We start from the raw sequence: 19,837 nt of genomic DNA, 5'->3' as shown, positions 1-19,837 counted from the left end.
TAAACAATCAGATTTTTACACAGACAAAGGGGAAAACATCTTCATTTTAAGACCTGTGATGATTGTATTTACCTGGTTCAACGTATCCATCTCTGAGGTATTGTATGATACACAAGATAAAGCGAGGAAGAACCATCTCAGACATCAAAAGAAGGTCTCGAGGTATTGAAGGTATGTTTTCTCCAGTTCTCAACCGATGCCGTCGGCAGAAACTGTTGTGGATAGGGAAAAAAATGGATTGAAGATTGGTTGGTGGCAAAGACATACGTATTGTCTAATAATTCCAAATATGTATAATCTTAAACAGCTTTTTTTTTTTAATGGTTCTTTAGCTTTGTAGCAAAAAGATATTAAGGCGTGGCTTAGCTTGACGCTCTATGTGGTATTATTATGAGCCAGAACACCTTCATTACATTGTTGCTGATTATGTTACGTTCAATTGTCTTTCATAATCAATGTGTTTTTAAAAAAGAATTTCGGCCTCAAATATCAGCCATCGGTTGAATTTTACTTTTTTTTTTTTTTTTTTAAATCGGTATCGGCCATTGAAAATCCCATTTCAGTCGACCGATATGGCCAGAACCAGACAGATATTTCTCACTGCCACAAAAAAATTTGATTGTATAGGTAACAAAAATCAGATGGATTGCCTGAAAGTAAAATTCTAATCCTTACACACAACTTATAGCTCGAGATAAAGGAGGTACAAAAAATGTCTTAGTGTCTGATATTAAAAAAAACCTTAAGAGAATTAAGCAACACTTCTGTATTTATAATATGGAGACCTGGAAGCAATGAGGTGTTTATTTAGTAATTAATTAAGTCATGTATCTTTTGTTCTTGCTCTATCCTGTGCAGGTTTGCAGGACTCTGATGATGACACCTATCCCAGCTGACATCGAGCTGTTGTAGACCCTGGATAGTCTAAAACGTGAAGCAAGACATCCTATTCCCACACGAATTATCTCCTATACACAATTTAGAGACCCAATACAGATAAGCTCTCAGAGTGTGAGAGGAACCTGGGGAACATGGAGGAGATAACATGGAACAAACAGACACCACACTGGATGGTCACAGGTCCTCATCTCATCTTCTCCATTATCTTTGCAAACAAACACCAACAGTCTTTAAGCTCTTTACTACATCGATAAACCTTATCTGTAGTCGTCTCTTGTTTGACAGCTCAATCTCAAACATCCTCTGAAGAGAGGTTGTGGCTATATTGGACAACGTCATCACATGTAAAAAACCATCTTAACCTGGTCTCTCCAGGCCTCCTCTTTGATCAGCTACACGTCACCTGTTCCTCTGCCCGACCTGATCACTCCCAAAACTACTGCATCATTCCAGGTCAGACACCCTGTTTCTTAAGCACAACCATCAGAGCCCGATTAATCGGTCTGATTTTAGCCATCACTGATTAATCAACATCGTTCAATAATTGCCTGGCTAAATAATTGGTCAGGCTCTAACGTTAAACTGATGTATTAGCTTTTTTATCCTGTGAATACATGCTGTGTGTTAACTTTCTGCATTATAATCTTCAGTAATAATTACAAAATTATAATTTATAACATTGGGAGAAGTGCAATAGTGCATTGTTTACAGTTACATTTTGCCTTTTTTTTTTTTAATCCATGTTTACTCTTTGCGAGTTGAGCAACTTTGTTTTTGAATTATTTCTTTTGATACTGTATTCCGTAAATCGAGCTGGGTATCATGGCCAATTTCATGAATCGATTTGATTTCAATTAGTAAGGCTTTCAATTGATTAATCATTGGTCTTTCAAATTTTACTTGGACTTTCATGAGATGGTTCCAAGCAGAGCTTCATCTGCCATGTTTGCACTGATTTGAATGGACGCTCGCTTTGAGCAGGAGCAGTAGTCGACTTTGCTAACACCAGGCTATAGTGTGGGACTACTGGGGTTAGGGCAGGGGTCTGCAACCTTTACTCTCAAAGGATCCACTTTGCCTCAACTCACTTGGATTAACGTCCTTCAGGAGCCGAAAAAAATACCTTCTCAATAAAGACAATACAGTGTATACAATTCTATACAGTTAAACATATATAGAATAATGTTTGATTTAATTTGATCATGTAAATGGTAACTTGAAAACAGTTTAAAATAATATTAACATCAAGAAATAAAACAGTATCTTGCATCTTCAAATTGTTACGAATCTCTGTTTACATGAACACAATGCTATATAAAGAAGATTTTTTTTTTAGTAAGTATTTGAAGGGCCACAAAAAGAAACTTGAATTTAATAACATGATCATGTGGTCAACACATGCTAATTGCTCATTTCTTGCCATACATAAAGCATGCATATTTAACCGGCACATTGGCGGTTAAATTCATCTGTTCCCACACAATTAAAATCTCTATTTTCTTCCAGAATAGTGTTTTTGTTGGTTTAGTTATCTTACAAGAGATTTAAAACTTAAGGTTAGCCACAGGTGCAAGAAAAGTTGATGGTCTGTAGATGTCACAGCAAGTGAAGTAGGAAGGTGCTGTTATTGCATAATGTGATTTATTTTTAACAAATTGTTATATCTTGATTTTATTTGTCATTTTTTAGCCTCTGTAAGACAATAACACCTCTTTATTTCAATTTATTTTTCAAAGCTATAGGGAGCCATTGCAAAAGAGTCAAAGAGCCACATGAGGCTCCAGAGCCGCAGGTTGTATTTCAACACCTGTGAATCAATTTTGGAAATTTTTAATGAACTCGATTCAGGATTGATTAAAAGGATTTTTTCCATTCAGCTTTATCCGTGAATACAGTTTGCTTGATTTATCAGTGGGTTTACAGTCCTTTTGTTAACAGTGTTAATAATTAAAGTTCCTTATTTTCATTTAGTAGTGTTTTGCTTATTTGTCTTAAATCATAGTTTGGTTCATGAGTAGTTATGGTCCTTGCAGTAGCTTTTTGGGCACAAATATATATGTACACAAGTAAGACTGAATATAAATAACCTAATGACAAAAAAATAAATTAAAAAAAACAAAACAATCAGCTTTAATCACTGAGCATAGCTGTAACATTAGTATACATTAAATGATCGTAAAGTCCCAGGGCTCAGCTGTATGACAGGTAAGTGAATGAGAGCTTTGTAAACAAACCCGGAACACAATCACAGAAAGTGTCATTAGCTCCTCAGATTAGCGAGAGCTCGGAGCTAAGTTCCCCTATTACTAAGAGCTGTCAAATGATCCAGGTGTCTCGGTTTAAAGGGTGACCATTTTACCTGGTGGCCGATAGTGACAATTTATGTCTGTGAGATACACAGTTAAAGACACAACATTGAAACGGCCTTAGAAAGTGAAAACTAGAAATGCATAAAATAAGATATTACTAGCCACGTTTGGCGTTTTCGTGTATAGCATAGCAGGTGTCTTGAAATGATATACCGTCTTTGATAAAGTGAGATAAGCATATTTTTCACTCGACAGCCGTCGTGACCTAATGTCTATGGTCGTGACTATCTGCAAAGTCATCTTAAAGTTGACCATGATATAAAATGGTCACCAGCTGAACCAGAACCGGCTAGGTAGCTTAGCCAGCTTAGCTCGCAGCTAGCTGGGACTTACCCACTCTCTCTCATGACATTACTGTCTCCACAGTCACAGGCCCCACCAGCCTGGCTCCGGAACATGTTGAAATCATGGCCTGTGTGGTCTCCGTTATTAAAACACTCAGCGCACAGTGACATGCACGGAGAAATGCCGCATGTCCGACATCGATACGCCACAAAATTAGCGGTCCACACCAAGCCGCACAGGGTGGCGTTGTCATAGGACCGGACCGTCAGGCAGAACTCCTCGAAACCATCGCCGCCTGCTATCAGACATTTACACCAGTCCAGCGCCTCCTTGTCCTCTGCTGGTTTTTCGGGATTCAGCACAACATCCAGCAGCTCCTGAAGTTGCCGTACTCCCGAGCTATTGTCAGTCCGGTTTAATTCTGCTTTCAGGTGGGCGGCTGTAGCGTTCTTGTCCCGGCGCAGCAGTGACGCCGCCATCATGCACTCTGGCTTGTTGTCCACAAATTTATTTTTGTTGTCTTGAGTCCATGTTCTCGGGCGTTCTCGCGATACGGCTCGTTGATTCGTTGTTGGCTGGCAAATGTTTCAACACTCAGTGCAATCTAGAATATACTTTTAAAGGTTGAATCAGACACATGTGATGTAACACAGTTACGGTGTCAGACTGGATCTCCTCCCCTGTTCAAAGACTATGGTCTCAAGCTGCCGTTGTGCGTTGTTTCCAGGCAACCAAGTGTTTTGTTTAGGTCCGTCCCACCCTCAGAGGACTCTGCGTGCGTGCGCACCTCAGCCAGCCCAGGACTTAACGCCCTCATTATCAACAGAAACAGGACAATTTTTGTGAGAATATATTTCTTATGTAAATGTATTTTTATTTATTTTTTTCTAAATGAAATAAACCTGAAATTAAAAATAAATTAACAGACCCAAGCAACACATACTTTTCGGACTATTATCAATAAAAGTGTACCATGATGTGCCGATAAACTAGTTTTTGGAGAAAAAGCCATTGAAAGTTTGTTATTTTAATAGATTTTGTACGAGTTGTGTGTTTTATTGAAACACATTTGACATATGGGCATTTTAAGATGTTGAGCTTTCTGCTAAAATGTGCAAAAGGCCCCAATAATGTAACTGTACTCGTACTATTACAGTACTCGTTTTGGAACAATTGGATCTATACACATTTTGATGTAGAGAGAATGACACTTGTACACTTTACTTGTAGACGCCTTAATCGATTGTAAGTATTTTTGTTTCTTGTTTTTTAACTAAAAATTCAATAGAACTAATTTTGACATTTATTCTAAAATAAATTTAGAATAAATGTCTATATGAATGTCTACTTAATAACTGTCTGTATGACGCCTATATGAATGAATAGGCATTAATATAACCCCAAACCAGGAAAATGGAAAACATGAGTACATAAACGATTAACAAAATGATCGTATGACAGTGCAATAACTGTAGGTGGCGGAACTTGAAACATGAGTTCCGGCTCGTGAAGTCGGACTGTTTTAGTTGAGGCACACAGTCATGCGGAAGTGGTTTTGTGAAGTGATTCTCCAACTAACTTAATGCTAAAAAAAAATACATTTTATGTAAATTAAAAAGGCCAACGCAGCGTGGTTATAGCGACTGCTGTGCTGTACAGTCTGTCGTGATGAAACTGAAAGAGTTAGAAAGCTGTCTGCAGCAGGTGGACACGTTTGAAGAGCCTAAAATCCTTCTGGAGCAGTATCCAACCAGCGCGCACATAGCGGCGTGCATGTTGTACACGATCCACAGCACGTTTGATGACATCGAGGGTAAACTGGTGGCAGACCTCGGCTGTGGCTGTGGTGTCCTCAGCATCGGGGCTGCGATGCTGGACGCAGGGTGAGAGCCTCGGACATATATCATGTGTAAAGTGAGCACATGTGCTCGATGGATAGCGAGGGTAACCACTGTTTGCATCATCTGTGACAGATTGTGCGTCGGTTTCGATATTGATGATGACGCACTAGGCGTCTTCAGAAGGAATGCAGAGGAGTTTGACGTGTGTAACGTGGATCTGGTTCAGTGCGACCTCTGCTGTGTGGAGACAGAGTCTTATGCACAAAGGTTCGACACTGTAATCATGAATCCACCCTTTGGAACCAAGCACAACCAAGGTGAGGACACCACAGTTCACTGGTTATTTCATCTATGTATGGAAACTGTTTCTACAGATTAATAATAAAAATTCAAAAAACTTGAAGTATTTGTTGCATTCTTCTATAGTGAGAAACAATTAGGATTACATATCTGATCAGTGTTTAAATACCAAGTTTTATTGGAGATGGTTTTAGATTTATCACCATATATCAAACACAAAACATGACGGCATACAAATAAGGATGTCTGACATTGAGCCTTGGCAATATATCAAAATTCAAGATAAACCCGAGTTTCCCATTTTGACAATATAGAAAATTACAATACCCCCTATAACATATTTATATTTTATAGCTTACTTTGTATTAAAATACTTGCTTTAGGAGTTGCAGCTTTCACTTCTCAGAACAGCATGAAAACCACAGTAGGATGGATTGCTGAATGCATCCTAACCTATACCTACCCTTAAACAAGCCACACTACAGAACTCACTCACACATGCTGTCCCTTAAAGGAGAAAAATCCAAAAGTAGCACTTATTGTGCAGCTGTTTGTTAATGTGCCTGTGTGGTATTTTGCATTAGCAAATTTAACCCGGTACTGTCTGGTAAGACTTGAGTTAAGAGAGAATATCATATGTTAACATTTTGAGAATAGAGATTAATTTTAGTCCACATCGTCGAGCCCTAATTATTGTCCTATTAAGTCAGACATGTGTCAATGTTTTCCAAGTGATAAAAACTTTATAAGGTTTATTTTCTTATTGTTTGTCAGAAAATTGTAAGTTTGTATGCATTAACATTTTCTACATTTGACTTTGATATCAAAAGGGTTGAAAGGGTTTAGGTCAAGGTTTGCAAAATTAGATTTTTAAAGATTTTCTCTCTTTACTAACATGCAGTTTCCTGTTATTTCTTTTTTTTTTTTTTTAACGACAGGTATTGATATGAGGTTCCTGCGAGCAGCTTTAACAATGGCAAGCACGGCAGTTTACTCACTTCATAAGACATCCACACGAGAGGCAAGTTCACCAACCGCTCACTCAATGAATGTTTAAAATTGGTAATTAAAATTAGCTTACCTGTAAAAATATTATTCACTTATCAATGCAATTACTTTACATTGCAGCACGTTAAAAAGAAGGCCAACGACTGGGGTGTGAAAATGGAGGTCATTGCAGGTAAAGTCCAACAGATCATCACAGCCTAAACTTCAACACTGAAATTAAATCATGTTTTTGTTACAGAGCTTCGATACGATTTGCCAGCATCGTACAAGTTTCATAAGAAGAAATCAGTAAGTTTTATTGTGCCTCACACACAAAAAAAACATTCGATTATACATGTTTATTTGCTATTCACAAATGCAAAAATAACATAGTAAGCAAACCTTAATGATTTAGGATATCTACAAAATGAAGCTTGGCACAAACACTAACATGAACTAAAAAGTCTGGTGAAATAAAAACATTTTCAGAGAGCTAGTTTGTTTAGCATGGGATAAAAATGAAAGTTTCTTCAAAAGAGAAATGCAGACAGAAATAATAGGAGGCACAAAATACAGAGACTTTAAATGCAGATGACTAACACCAGGTTATCTTTCCAGGTTGATATTGAAGTGGACTTCATACGATTCTTTAAAACCTGAAGCACGCACCGTACTGGATTCATATTGCCTCTGTTATATTTTTAATGTTTGTAATAAATGTTTTGACAAAAAGAAAAACTGTCTGAAATGTCATGACTATGAGCCATTTTCTGTTTTGAGGACTTTTGCAGCTGGACCATCGGCTTCTTCTAATTCCCTTTTTGGAGCCACAGGAGCTGCAAACACAGGACAATTTAATGCTTAACATATCAGAAATAAAGTATAAAACTTTTCGTGACAACTTACCATCCTCTTCATTATCACTATCAAATTTCGTCTTCTTGCCTTGATACTTAGGTCTGCCGTGATCTCTGCCACCTCTTCCTCTTCCCCTCCCACGTCCTCTTCCTCTTCCACCTGATCTTCCTCTTCCACCTTTAAAAAAAAAAAAAACGGGATATAATTTTTACATTTTTTTTTTTAATGCTACAGCCTTTTATTTTCTATATTAAAAAATCCTAATTTTGCAGAGCATGGAAGCTCATTATAGCTTACTCCATCAGTCCAACACAGTTAAAATACTAGGAGCACATTCACTTTCCTTTTTACAACATTAACCCAACTTGTGCTACTTTTTTCTTGTGAGAAAATTGAAGTACCTTGAAGACACTGTCACTCTTAAATGGAGAGTTACAGCTGGATTAATTTTAGGATAAATGACGAGTTGAATTTATCGAATGAAATAGCATTTAATGTGGTATGGGAATCTGTTAAATTATATCTAAAATTGTTCGATATTTTTTAATCAAATCACATTTGAAAATGGACAAGTTCTTGTTTTTTTTCCAATAGCATCTTTGGTTGGTCAAATCAGGTAAAGTCCTAATCTTAATTATTATTTCTTTAAACACTATTTTGAGTTTGTCAACCAACATGCAGCCAATTGAATCAATTCACAGCAACTGTTTCAACATCTTTTAATTGAGTTTGACACATGTTGCGGTTTTTGAAAATAATATTTAAAAACAAAAACTGGTTATGCTTAAATTCTATGCTACATAAAATTGGTAAAATAAACAAGGCAGAAAAATACAAACCAAAGCATGCACTTCTGTACATTTGTTTATTTGCTGAAGCTCATTATTTAACTACGGCAACAAAGTGTTTTCAGGAGACTCAAAGCAAATTCTTTGTTAGTGACCAAAGTGGTGCAAAATGACTACAGTGCTCAATAGAGCTGAACGATTAATTGCATGTTCAATATAGGCTGCAATTTTTTCTTTTTTCTTGTCCCATTAAGTTCAGAGTGTTTAAGAAGTGCAGTCATGTTTACGTGTTTCATGAAACGTGATATTAGTTAGATACTGTATGTTGAAGAGTTAAAGCCACAGATTTGTTTGTTTTATTGTTGTAATCGGTGCTTTAAAATTTATATTTTACATTTATTTAAAGTTTAAATAAATCTGAAATTGTTTATTATGAAACAGATTGATTAAAAAATAATCACATATTAAAAAAAAAAAAAAAAAAAAATCGCAATTAGATTACTTTCCAAAATCGTTCAGGCCTATTACTCAAGCAGCACAGCTCACCTCTAGTGAGTGGCACAAATGGATATAGTTTTTGCACCCCATCAGATTGAATAACGTTTTTACCTCTGCCTCTGGACTTGCTGTAGGATTCTTGTTGAGCTCCAATTATTTTCTTTAGCATTTCCTTCTCTTCGTCTCCTTCAAGGAGCTCCCATGTGACGCTGCAGTTCTTAATTTTTAGCTCCCCATCATTTGCCTCTTGCGCTTTCTCAAGGGCCTCTTTAGCATTTCCATCAAACAGAAGAGTGCCCTATACAGCAAAGCATGAATGATATCAACAATCTTTCCTTTGTTACAAATATTAAATAATAAATCCAACACAGCATTTTAACTTACTTCTTTGTTTCCTCTTATGAAGTCGACCCACTTAATCTTTCCATGATCAGAGAACAATAGGTGAAAGTCTTCCCTTGAAACATTTTCAAGTTCTCCTGAAAATTTCAGCAAGCAACCTGTCTTTTCAGTGAGCAGCAGATCCTGATATTCAAAAGACAAAATGTCATTACAACAGCTGAACAGTAGATTTAACAGATTTAGGTATCAAAAGCTGATCTCACCATTTCTTTCTCCTCAGTGTGTTTCTGTTGTTCTTCCTTATCTCTGAAAGTAGGGAGAACATCAAGCTTTAAATATTAAATTAGCTTTAACCGTGAAGAGACGTTCTTTGTGTACTTACTGTTTAGCCTTGGCTTTAGTCTCTGCTTTCCAGCTTTTTCTCTCCTCAGCTTTTTTTGCATGATAGTCCTCCCTTTAATAAAAACCACATTCAATAGAAATTCAATGGCCTGTACATTTTATGAATTGTTTTACATTGTGTTACTCTTCCCACTAAAGTCTCCTAAAATATTAACTCTGTATAGGAGCACAAGTAGGATTAGATCATGCTTTTATAGGTGAATTCATGTATTTCACAATATCAAACTTTCACGGTTACACAAAGATCTTCTAGTTTGACACTAGTGGGAGACATTTCTGTGATTATAAAAAATGGACGGAAATCACTGAATTAACCTTCTAAAATGGAAGTCTCTTTTAGACATAATACATCATCTATAGCTTTTGAGAGAATATCTTGCATATTAACCATATTTTTTCTATTCAACAGACACTTCATTATTTAGAAGACAAATTAATATGCCAAGATATCCCTACGAAATCTGTTCATACTTATGAACCATCAAATATATACTGTATATATGTATTTAACTTAATTTATTTTTTAGTATTTACATTTTATGGCATTTAATTGAATAAAATTGGGAGAGCCGATTAAAACGGAAATTGCATACCCTAATATATTAATTGGAAAATGGGAGACCCTTTGGGAAGTGAAAAAATAAATGCAATTTATTTGTGGTTGAAGAATCTTTTCAGGTGGAGAAACTTTACCGTGTGACTTAATAGCTGATAGTACGCAGCACAAGTTCTTCAATAGCGGTCATGGTTTGGTGGTTATGCTGTCCTGTCCACCCATTGGCTTACCTGGACAACACCAGCATCTCATTGTCTTTGAATGACTTAATGTCCGAGCGTTCCAGGAACTTCTTCGAGGACTCTTCAGTGTCGAAACAGATAAAAATTGATCCCTGTAAGAAAAAAAAGATCAACAAAAGGTAAATAATTTAAACTAACCAAAAACTCCTCTTGACAATGTTTTGTTTTAATTTACTTTGAAACTCCTCTCCAGGTTTCGTCTCATCTGAATATTTTCTATGTTGCCTTTCCCATTCAACCACTCCTGAATCTCATCAAGGGTTGTTTGCAGAGGAAATCCTTTCTAAAAGACAAAAAATTTAAAGATGATAAAGACTACAAACATTTTGTCAGTCAGTCAGTCTTCTACTCTCGAGGCCATTTTAAATAAAATTAGGCTTCACTTTAAAAACAATACATCATGAAAGCAAACATTGTAAAGACTTACAATATAAACTGATTTGTGTTTGAGGGCGTCCTTGTAATCGTCATTTATCTCAGGTAAAGGGTTGCTAGGAGACCTCCTGATCTTAGTTTTGTCTTCATGAATTTCCAACAAGCCTGTCTTTGATTTCTCAAGAGCTGCGACGACGACGTTACAGTCTGTAGTCAAAGTCCTCAACCTGAAGTAAAGGGAAAAAGAACTAATATTTAACATTCATCATCACAGAGTGAAGTAATTTAATTATGCGGATGATTGGAGGAAAAGCACATACATTCTTAAGGCTAATATCAGTGACTGTACAAAATGAGGCACTGCTTATAAGCTGGTCTGCAAAGAATTTTTTTACACTGAAACTTAACGGTTTCAAATCTTACAAACTATTTTTTACAGGATACTTTGACTTACATCTGACTTCTATAAAATATATATATATTTTTTTTTAAATTGTACCCAATGGTTACAACCTTCAAACTGACTAAATATTATTTTGGCTAGTCAATTATTAGAACATCATCAATCTGTGCTTTCTTCAGAGATGCTTTAAGGTCAAAGCTCTTCTTGCCCAACCAGCTTAGCTTTATAGTCGCAATCAATTACTTTAGTAATTATTTAGTCATCCCTATGACCCTGAAAAGGAGCAATTGGGTCCGAAAATTGATGGATTATTTAGTCATCACAGCCAGTTTACACACCATTACATTAGTGTTGCAGGTCTTTTTCTTCCCCAGAACCCTGGTGTTTGGAACAAACACTGACAATTTAACTCAACAGTGAAACCACTTTAACAAAAATAAAGGATAAATTTACTAGAAAAACAAGTTCTGATGAACTACAGCCAGGTCCGCGGAATGTCTATTTTTCTTGGATGCTATAACAACAAACTACCCAACAGCAGTATAGTCAACGTATTAAAACAAAATAATTCTTAAGCCATAAAGTGAGTGAGTGATTAAAAAAAAAGTTACTAATTTTATATTTTATATACCATTTTGTACTATCATACAACATCTTACGGATACAAAAATCTGCGAATAAAAAGAAATAGTTTCCAGTCATCTTTTCCAGTTTGTTATTGATTATCTGCAATTAAACAGGTGTTCTATTGTTTATTAATATACACAAAAAACAAATGAGTAGCAGTGATTTCTGTGGTTCATCTTTGTGAGGGGCTGAGACCCCAACAACAAACACATCTAAGCTTGGGAAACGCAAAGAAAACAAAAAGAAATAACCCAAAGTTGATAGTTATGAGTTTGAAAAGAAAACTAGAAGTTAAAGTGTTCAAACATTTACATTTAAATAGATGCGCATTATTTTGGGCTTCAATGACCTAAAATACCAAACCAAAAGGCGTTAACTTTTCATTTTAATGAGATAGATGTTTCCCGACACTTCTTCAGTGACAGAGGAAAAATACCAACCTGTTGAATTTGAGCATGGTCTCCAGAGTCACCCAGCCATCGTCCAGCTGCAGCTGTTCTTTCAGAAATTTGTCTCTCGGGAGATTGTGATCCCCAAAGTAGTACTGTGTGGGGAAAGGTAGAATTTAAGGTCTGAGCAGCTAATCTCATTTACAAATAATCAATGCACATTAGGAATCTGAATTACCTCTACTTGACGTGCCACTTTCATCTCAACTGGAGACATCTCCTGATTTTCTGCCATGATTGCTCTGTGGGGAACAAGAATGCAAATTCAACTTGGAATCTTTCCATTAACTCAAAGTAAGTAAGTTATTTTGTGGCTCATACTGTATGTAACAGGTATGTTTAAATGTTTGAGGACAATCAGATAAAACAGAAGGCGATAAAACAGAAGAACAGTGCAATGTGAAAATACAAATCCTTATAATTCATTTAACGAGAGTTTTTCCAAGATGTTCAGCATAAAGAGATAATTGCTACTGTTTGTTTGGTTTTGACTTTAACAGAAAGCAGACCTGCAGAAGACCCAAGAGGTCTGGAATAAAACTGCACAATTCATTGTTTGATCATCGCCATTTCAATGTACGTGTGCGTAATTGTCACATTGCGGATCCTGCAAATTTAGCACACAAACACTGCACATATTTGTTCAGTGAAAGCGCTTGTTGGGAGGCATATCTGTGCACCGCCCATCAACCCTGTTGAGATGAACTGGGACAGTCACTGGATCTCTCTAAAAAAATTATCTGAGGAAGTTGTAGGAAAAGGAAATGCATTCAAGCACTTACAGCATTACTACAAGGACAGATGTAGAGATAAGTGCAGGTTAATACATGTCGCACAAGATGGTGGCATATCATGAAGTCCAATTGAAGTCATAAGGTGAAAATTCATGGATTTTTTCATCTCACAATATATATATCAAAGGGTTAAAAAAAAACCACACAATTCAGTTTTTTCCAATCCTGCGCCCAGCTCTTTTTTTTTTATAGTTTTAAAAGTTATAAATAATGCAGTTGATGAATGTTACCATTAATATAGCTTATTTCTTTTTAATGGGTACTGACAAGATTCAAAAGTAAACATCAATATCTTAATATTTTTATTATTATTCAACTCATCTGTTTTCTCTGTTTTGTTTATGTACATCTCACGATAAATTTTTGTCCGATCCGACCCTTTGACTATTCTTAACACATGTATACATGCTTTTGCCATTATTGTTGTAAAATTAATATTTTTCAAATAAAGAAAGAAAAAGAAACTCAAATGTAACTTGTATTCGTTCCATTGTAACGGAATATATATATATATATATACATATATATATACACACACACTACTATACTATGGAATATTTGAAAAGTAGAGATAAAAAGAAATGAAAAAAATATGTCACGAGTCATCTTTTTGTAAAATTGTGATCAACTATTAAACAGGAGTAAAGTTGATTTGTCAATTTAAAAAAAATGCATATACTATAATCACTTTAACTTGAATGAGAAAACGCACCACTCAATACAACGTCACTCATGGTGTAGCATACCACGTGTTCAAACTTAGTTCCGGCTAGCTCATCGGCTAAACCACGAGCTAGTTAGAAACGTAGCCTTTCCGTTTGTCCGAGGTTAACAAAAAGACGCAGTAGCTTTGTAAAATGTATTTACATTGGAAGCGCGTCTGGTTTAATGTTGCATTTGGCTGTATTACGAAAAACGTCAGTGACATTCGTCAATTAAACGCAGCCGTAGTCGATCAATGTGCATCACGCTGCTCAGTCGGCTCAAACACAATGATTGCTCAGTTCATAGTGTCCCCTAAAAACATTATGTAAATGTCAAAATGAATCGTAACAAATGTATGTTAATGTTTTCATACAAACTTGTACTTACAGGTTGTTGGTTGTCCGTCAGGGTTTTTTATAGGTTGCAGCCACACAAGTCCTCACGTCTCCGTGCACACGCTGGTTCAGCAAAGAACTACGGTGCACAACGAGGGACAAAAATCATCCAAGCGTGTTTGAACGATAAAGCGCCGGGCTGGATGTAATTCATAAAATAGTCACCGCGAGGCACTGTGGCGCCATAAACTTACATACCGGTACAGCCTTTTAAACATACATTTTAAAAGTAGCATCTACAATCACTTATTTATTGATTGAATTATCATGTAATTGTTTAATAAGTAATAGTGACACAATTTGCAACTTTTAACCAATTTCTGCGATTTTCCACCATTTTAAATTCCATTTTATTTTGTTATTCCCCTTATATTTTTAAACAATGGTTTAAATTATGTTCAAATCTATTCATAGCTCTGCCCCTTGTGAAACGTTACAATTTATAGCTCCGCCCCTTGTTATGTTACAATTAATAGCTCCGCCCTTGCTACATACAATTAATAGCTCCGCCCCTTGTGTCATGTTACAATTTATAGCTCCGCCCCTTGTTACAATACAATTAATACACTTATTAGCTCCGCCTCTTGTTACAATACAATTTATAACTCCGCCCTTTGTGTTACATTACAATTTATAGCTCTGTCTCTTGTTACGTTACAATTATTAGCTCCGCCCCTTGTGTCATGTTACATTTTATTGCTCCACCCCAATTTATAGCTTATAGATAGATCATCCTCAGGCAGTTACAACACAGTAGAGCAGCATTAATTATAAAATTGTAACATTAGATCACATATTCATCCACAAAAAGAAATGAATCGTAACTGTGGCACGCTGCAAACAGGATAGTCCATTTGGTTTACTCGGGACTGACTAGATTTATTTAATCATAAGCACAGTAGCATATTAGCGGTGATAAAACATTTGTCATGAAACACTGTGAAAACAAACGCATCCATGTGACCTGGTCGGGCTGGGAAGAGCCCCTATGATCTGCCATGTGTCCAGCTCAGGGTCGTATTTCTCAATACTTTCCAGGTAAGTCCCTTTAGAGTAGGAGTATCCTCCTGTTACGTGTATACATCCATTGATCACCACAGCTCCGCACTCCATCCTTCTCTCCTTCATTCCTGAGATCTGCTTCCATTCGTCTCTTTCAGTGTCGTAGCAGTCTGCCATTGTCGTCTGTCCCCCCACCAGATACAGCTTGTTGTTGAGAGACACAGAGGCCAGCCCATACTCTGAAACACATCATTTATGCTCATGAAACTGCATTTAAAACAGAAGATTCTTACGTCAGTCAAGTGTAATCTTTCATACCTGGATGTGGACTTGTGGTAATAATGCTCCACTCATTAATATCTGCTTTGTACATCTGTATTTTTTCATAGGTGCAAGTTCCTCTGTATCCATAGTGGCCTCCAGTCACGTAGATTCTATCTCTCACCACGCAGGCAGTGGCATTTCCCACACCTTTAAAAGAAACTGAAATGACAACTTTTTCCTCTACGGTCTGTTTAAATGAGAAAAAGGGAATAATTATCATATTTTCAACCAGGGGTTCTCAACCTTGGGGTCAGGACCCTATTTGGAGTCGTGAGACATTGGGAGTAGGTCGCCAAATACCTTCAAGAAACTAAGAATATTTTTTGAACAATAATAGCCCCATTTTTGCTTATTTTTACCCTTTTTCTGCAACTGCACCAAACTTGCCATATTTTAACCTATTTTCATCACATTTTCTTGCCGTATTTTTGCAATTTCAAAGCATTTTTGCTACATTACTCCCATTTCTGCCACTTCATCAAATTTCAATGCCTTTTCTGTACATTTTCTTTCCACTTTCAAGACATTCTGGCACTTATACATCCTTTCCACCACTTTTCCAACCTAATGTTGCATATGTTGACACCTTATTGTCACTTTTAACCTCTTTTCACCATATTTCATACTTATTTTTTTTTTGCCAATTGAACCACATTCACGATTTGTGTCCTACATCTTTAAATTCCATTTCTACAATTTGCAACTTTTAACCGATTTCTGTGGTTTTTTTCCATCTTTGGTTAAAAGTATTTCAAAATCTGTTTGGTGCCTTTGATGTAATCCTGCTAACAAACAACAAATTAATAAATGTTGGTGAAATAATTAATAAAGGTAATATGACAGGATCTAAGATTAATTAGTTCAGAAATACATGCTGTTATGTTTAAGATTTATCTGTGGTAGGGCTGGGCAATATATCGAGATGGCAATATAGACAATTACATTATCGCCTATATTAATATATATTAAAAAAAAATATATATATATACTGTATATATAATTTATAGCTCATTTCCTATCAAATACTTGTTTTAGTTTAGGAGTCACTGCTTTCACTACTTCTCACAACAGCATGAAAGGCACAGTTAGGTGGATTTCTGAATGCATCCTAACCCAGACCTTCCCCTAAACAAGCCACACTACAGCACTTACTCACATGTGCTGTCCCTTATAGGAGAAAAAGCTGAAATTGGCTCATATTGTGCAGCTGTTTGTTAATGTGCCTGTGTGTGGCATTTGGCATCAACAAATTTCACTCAGAATTGTCTTCTGGTAAGACTTAATTTGAATTAAAATTATCGAGATGTATATCGTATATCGCCATTTTGAGATGGGAGTTTTGTCCATATCGCCCAGCCCTAATCTGTGGCTCTAGTTCTGAAAATGAACCACTCCTGCAGAGAGACATGCCAAACCATGCATTACTGCAGCTATCCAGTGGAATTGCCTCCCGCAGCATTAATCATTCTCTCACTCTGCTTCTTTCTAGCCTGAAACAAAGATATTCTGACATACCTTGTATTATTTTAGCCACAGGGGACCATTTCTTTTGCAAAGGATCATAAAATTCAGTCTCCTGCTCCGGGGCCCCTCCTCTATACCCTCCGATGGCATATATGCAGCCATTCAGAGCCACAGAGCAATGGTAGTACCTGGCTGTGATCATGGGACAACCCTCTGTCCAATCATCACGGTCACAGTTATAGATCCACACCGAGTCCAAAGCCTCTACAGTGTTGGTCTGGTAACCCCCAGTTACGTAGATATTGGGGCCCAGTATTGTGACACCGTAGCTCTCTCTTGCATGCTCCGGCATGTCTTTTCCTTGCCTCCACGTTTTGCTGATTGGATTCCAGATGTGAACCTGATTCAGAGGGTTCCAGTAGTAACCTCCAATGATATACATATTGGACGACAGTGTTACATGTGCAGATCTTCTCATGCAACCACTTCCTGAAGTCTTGGAAATTATACATTTCAGTGTTTCTTGGTTTTTTATTAAGTATTCATTTGGTTCTTCAACTAAAGCTTTGAAATCAAGCTCATCCAGTTCTAGACTGATGGACTCATGGAGCAGGTCTGATACAAGGCAAACGCGCCTGTCCCAGTCATGTGCTGCCCATCTGGCTACAGCATCGATCAATAATTCATCTTTTATTGCAGTGCAGCTCACAGAGGCCAAAAGTGGCCGTAGTCTGTCCTCACTCAACTCTGAGAACTCCTCCTGCTGACACAGCTCTGTGAACAGCATCAGCATCACTCTCAGGGCCTCCTTCTCCAGCTCTCTACACACGTGCTGCTGAGCAAACGCATGCATTCCCAGACAGTTGTCCACATCCAGGAACTGAATGAGAAAGTCCTCACAGGCCTGTTTGACTGAGAGGAACTGTAGGTGGTCTGCAGCCTCCAGCAGGCTCTGGACGTTCATCTTGGTGATGCAGATCCTGGAGGTGTAGATGAAGTCCAGCAGAGATTCCAGGACGTGGGTGCTGACTGTGCTCAGGGTGACCACCCTGTCTGATCTCTCCCTCATGTCTGTGGTGAACATGACTCTGAAGTAGGAGCTGCAGGCTGACAGCAGCACCTTGTGGCAGTGGAACAACTGGCCAGTGTCACCACTCTGGAGGCTGATGTCAGTGAACACACCACGGATATAGAAATCCCTGAAGGCATCCAAGAGCTTAGCTGGATGGTCGCCATCACTGAAGTCAAACGTGTAGATGTTGGTTTGTGGCTGTGACATAATAGCTACAATGAAAGGGGGAAAAAAAGGAGAAGTTAAAACGATTATGAGCTGGCAGAATGAAACACAAACACAGACTTACTTGTCAGCGCTCCAGAACGGACTGAGTCTGGATTTAGCTCAGGCAGCTCGGACCTATTTTGGTATTCAGTGAGCAGCGATCATCCCCTCCTCTTCCCCCGCTATCCCACTGCTGAAACACTGCGACGTTCTCCACCTTTAAACCTCCATCCACGCTCCTGTGATGCGTTCACGGTCTGCACGGTATTCGTGTACCCACCAAGCTTATGGGGGTAGATTTTTGTCTTTATTATTCAATCAAAAAAAAAAAAGAAAGAAAAAAAAGTGTTCAAATAAAAAGAACATTTGAGACTCAAATAATTACATTTGAACACTTTTTTCTTTGAATGATTTTTTAAATTTGATTTTTCTTTGATAGAAATGTTTTCTTTTTTGATCGAATAATGAAGACACATGTACTACCCATAATATGGCCCAAATACAAAAAATATGACTTCAACTAAAAAAAAAAAAAAAAAACATTTTCAATTAAAAACAAACAAAAACACATTTTCAATTAAAAATATTTTCAATCAAAGAAAAAGTGTTCAAATGAAAAATATATATATATATATCTGAGACCAAATAATTGCATTTGAACACTTTTTTTCTTTGATTTTTTTTAAATTGTATTTTTCTTTGATAGAAATGTTTTCATTTTTGATCAAATAATGAAGACACATGTACGACCCATGATATGGCCCAAATACAAAAAAGATGACTTCAATTAAAAAAAAAAACATTTTCAATTAAAAAAAACCCATTTTCAATCAAAGGAAAAAAGTGTTCAAATGCAATTGTTTGAGTCTCAAATATTATTATATATTTTGCTTTTGAACACTTTCTTTGATTAAAATATTTATTTTTGACTGAAGTAACCTTTTTTGATTGAAGTGATTTAAAAATAATAATAATAATTGAATAATAAAGACAGAGATCTACCTCCATACAGGCTCACAGACACAAACCTGATCTCAGAAGAAGAATGTGTTTTTAACTGAATGCAGGTTCATTCATATCTAGAGCCATTGTTGTAAACCCTGGCTGACCAAAGCTTTTTCCTGATTCTTATTTAACAGATTAAAAGCAAAAGTAAAGCAGATTTTCACTATCATCAGCAGCTGGAACATTTTTCTGATTACAGGTTGATTTTGGATGTGTGAGACATGACGGTGCCGGACTGGATGTAATTTCTAAAATTAGCCACAGCAAAGCACTGTGGTGCAATAAACCTCCATACGATATATATCATGTAACAAAATATCAAGTGAATTCTTACACTTTAAAAAAAAATTAGAGCAATAATTCCCATTTATTGTAGTTTATTCAATATTCCCTTGAGTTGAAAAGGTTATACCCAGACTTAGTCATAGAAAAGCATTTTGCAAACAGCTTTTTTCATCCTTTCCATTTTTTTAATATCATCCCGTATTGTTATCGTGAGTCCAGTATCGTAAATCGTCCTATACATACAGTACATTCTAAAACAGGGCTCACAGATGTCGTCAGTGCTTAGTAGAGTTAAATACTGCAGAACTTGAAACTTGTTTGTATCAAATGAACAAACTTTCAAAGCTTAAATGTTGTTAAAA

At 36.7% G+C, this 19,837-nt stretch overlaps 4 protein-coding genes across 5 annotated transcripts in view; 1 reads left to right on the top strand and 3 right to left on the bottom strand.

Annotated features, from left to right (window-relative positions):
* ubr3 (ubiquitin protein ligase E3 component n-recognin 3) overlaps positions 1-4,318 on the bottom strand; it is a 43,033-nt gene extending 38,715 nt beyond the window's left edge. For both annotated transcript variants that reach the window (XM_028435343.1, XM_028435344.1), the window contains exons 1-2: positions 3,603-4,318; positions 73-212 (exon numbers count right to left, since the gene is read on the bottom strand). In XM_028435343.1, coding sequence (XP_028291144.1) covers positions 73-212; positions 3,603-4,036 — 574 coding nt within the window. In that variant the 5' untranslated portion in view covers positions 4,037-4,318. The remainder of the gene's footprint in view (positions 1-72; positions 213-3,602) is intronic.
* A 704-nt stretch (positions 4,319-5,022) lies between these two features.
* mettl5 (methyltransferase 5, N6-adenosine) lies at positions 5,023-7,420 on the top strand. Its single transcript, XM_028436766.1, has 6 exons — positions 5,023-5,437; positions 5,528-5,712; positions 6,634-6,716; positions 6,824-6,875; positions 6,942-6,991; positions 7,301-7,420. Exons 1-6 carry the CDS (start codon positions 5,223-5,225, stop codon positions 7,340-7,342), a joined length of 627 nt encoding a protein of 208 aa, XP_028292567.1. The 5' UTR covers positions 5,023-5,222; the 3' UTR covers positions 7,343-7,420.
* ssb (small RNA binding exonuclease protection factor La) lies at positions 7,027-14,230 on the bottom strand. Its single transcript, XM_028436765.1, has 12 exons — positions 14,109-14,230; positions 12,401-12,464; positions 12,214-12,317; positions 10,796-10,970; positions 10,544-10,651; positions 10,357-10,460; positions 9,551-9,622; positions 9,432-9,474; positions 9,211-9,351; positions 8,938-9,124; positions 7,589-7,717; positions 7,027-7,518 (listed from the first exon to the last, which is right to left on the bottom strand). The coding sequence occupies exons 2-12, from the start codon at positions 12,455-12,457 to the stop codon at positions 7,439-7,441; spliced, it is 1,200 nt and encodes a 399-aa protein (XP_028292566.1). The 5' UTR covers positions 12,458-12,464; positions 14,109-14,230; the 3' UTR covers positions 7,027-7,438.
* A 159-nt stretch (positions 14,231-14,389) lies between these two features.
* On the bottom strand, positions 14,390-18,368 carry klhl23 (kelch-like family member 23). Its single transcript, XM_028436764.1, has 4 exons — positions 18,268-18,368; positions 16,958-18,190; positions 15,437-15,589; positions 14,390-15,357 (listed from the first exon to the last, which is right to left on the bottom strand). The coding sequence occupies exons 2-4, from the start codon at positions 18,183-18,185 to the stop codon at positions 15,044-15,046; spliced, it is 1,695 nt and encodes a 564-aa protein (XP_028292565.1). The 5' UTR covers positions 18,186-18,190; positions 18,268-18,368; the 3' UTR covers positions 14,390-15,043.
* Between the last annotated feature and the right edge of the window lie 1,469 nt (positions 18,369-19,837).

This window comes from Gouania willdenowi, chromosome 21, assembly GCF_900634775.1.
Source record: "Gouania willdenowi chromosome 21, fGouWil2.1, whole genome shotgun sequence".
Classification (NCBI taxonomy): Eukaryota; Metazoa; Chordata; class Actinopteri; order Blenniiformes; family Gobiesocidae; genus Gouania; species Gouania willdenowi.
Note: the sequence above shows the minus strand (reverse complement) of the source record. Positions and strands in the feature narration are given on the sequence as shown.

What these genes read in the sequence shown, in the direction of transcription:
- ssb (XM_028436765.1), bottom strand. Translation starts at nt 12,457, where the DNA reads ATGGCAGAAAATCAGGAGATGTCTCCAGTTGAGATGAAAGTGGCACGT. An exon ending in AAGTGGCACGTCAAGTAGAG is followed by an intron (nt 12,318 to 12,400) that starts GTAATTCAGATT and finishes TTCCCCACACAG; the next exon opens with TACTACTTTGGGGATCACAA. An exon ending in ACTAAAGCCAAGGCTAAACA is followed by an intron (nt 9,475 to 9,550) that starts GTAAGTACACAA and finishes CCCTACTTTCAG; the next exon opens with AGATAAGGAAGAACAACAGA.
- mettl5 (XM_028436766.1), top strand. Translation starts at nt 5,223, where the DNA reads ATGAAACTGAAAGAGTTAGAAAGCTGTCTGCAGCAGGTGGACACGTTT. An exon ending in GCTGCGATGCTGGACGCAGG is followed by an intron (nt 5,438 to 5,527) that starts GTGAGAGCCTCG and finishes CATCTGTGACAG; the next exon opens with ATTGTGCGTCGGTTTCGATA. An exon ending in GAAAATGGAGGTCATTGCAG is followed by an intron (nt 6,876 to 6,941) that starts GTAAAGTCCAAC and finishes TTTTTGTTACAG; the next exon opens with AGCTTCGATACGATTTGCCA.
- klhl23 (XM_028436764.1), bottom strand. Translation starts at nt 18,185, where the DNA reads ATGTCACAGCCACAAACCAACATCTACACGTTTGACTTCAGTGATGGC. An exon ending in TGTGGCTAAAATAATACAAG is followed by an intron (nt 15,590 to 16,957) that starts GTATGTCAGAAT and finishes TTTCTTTTAAAG; the next exon opens with GTGTGGGAAATGCCACTGCC. An exon ending in TACCACAAGTCCACATCCAG is followed by an intron (nt 15,358 to 15,436) that starts GTATGAAAGATT and finishes GATGTGTTTCAG; the next exon opens with AGTATGGGCTGGCCTCTGTG.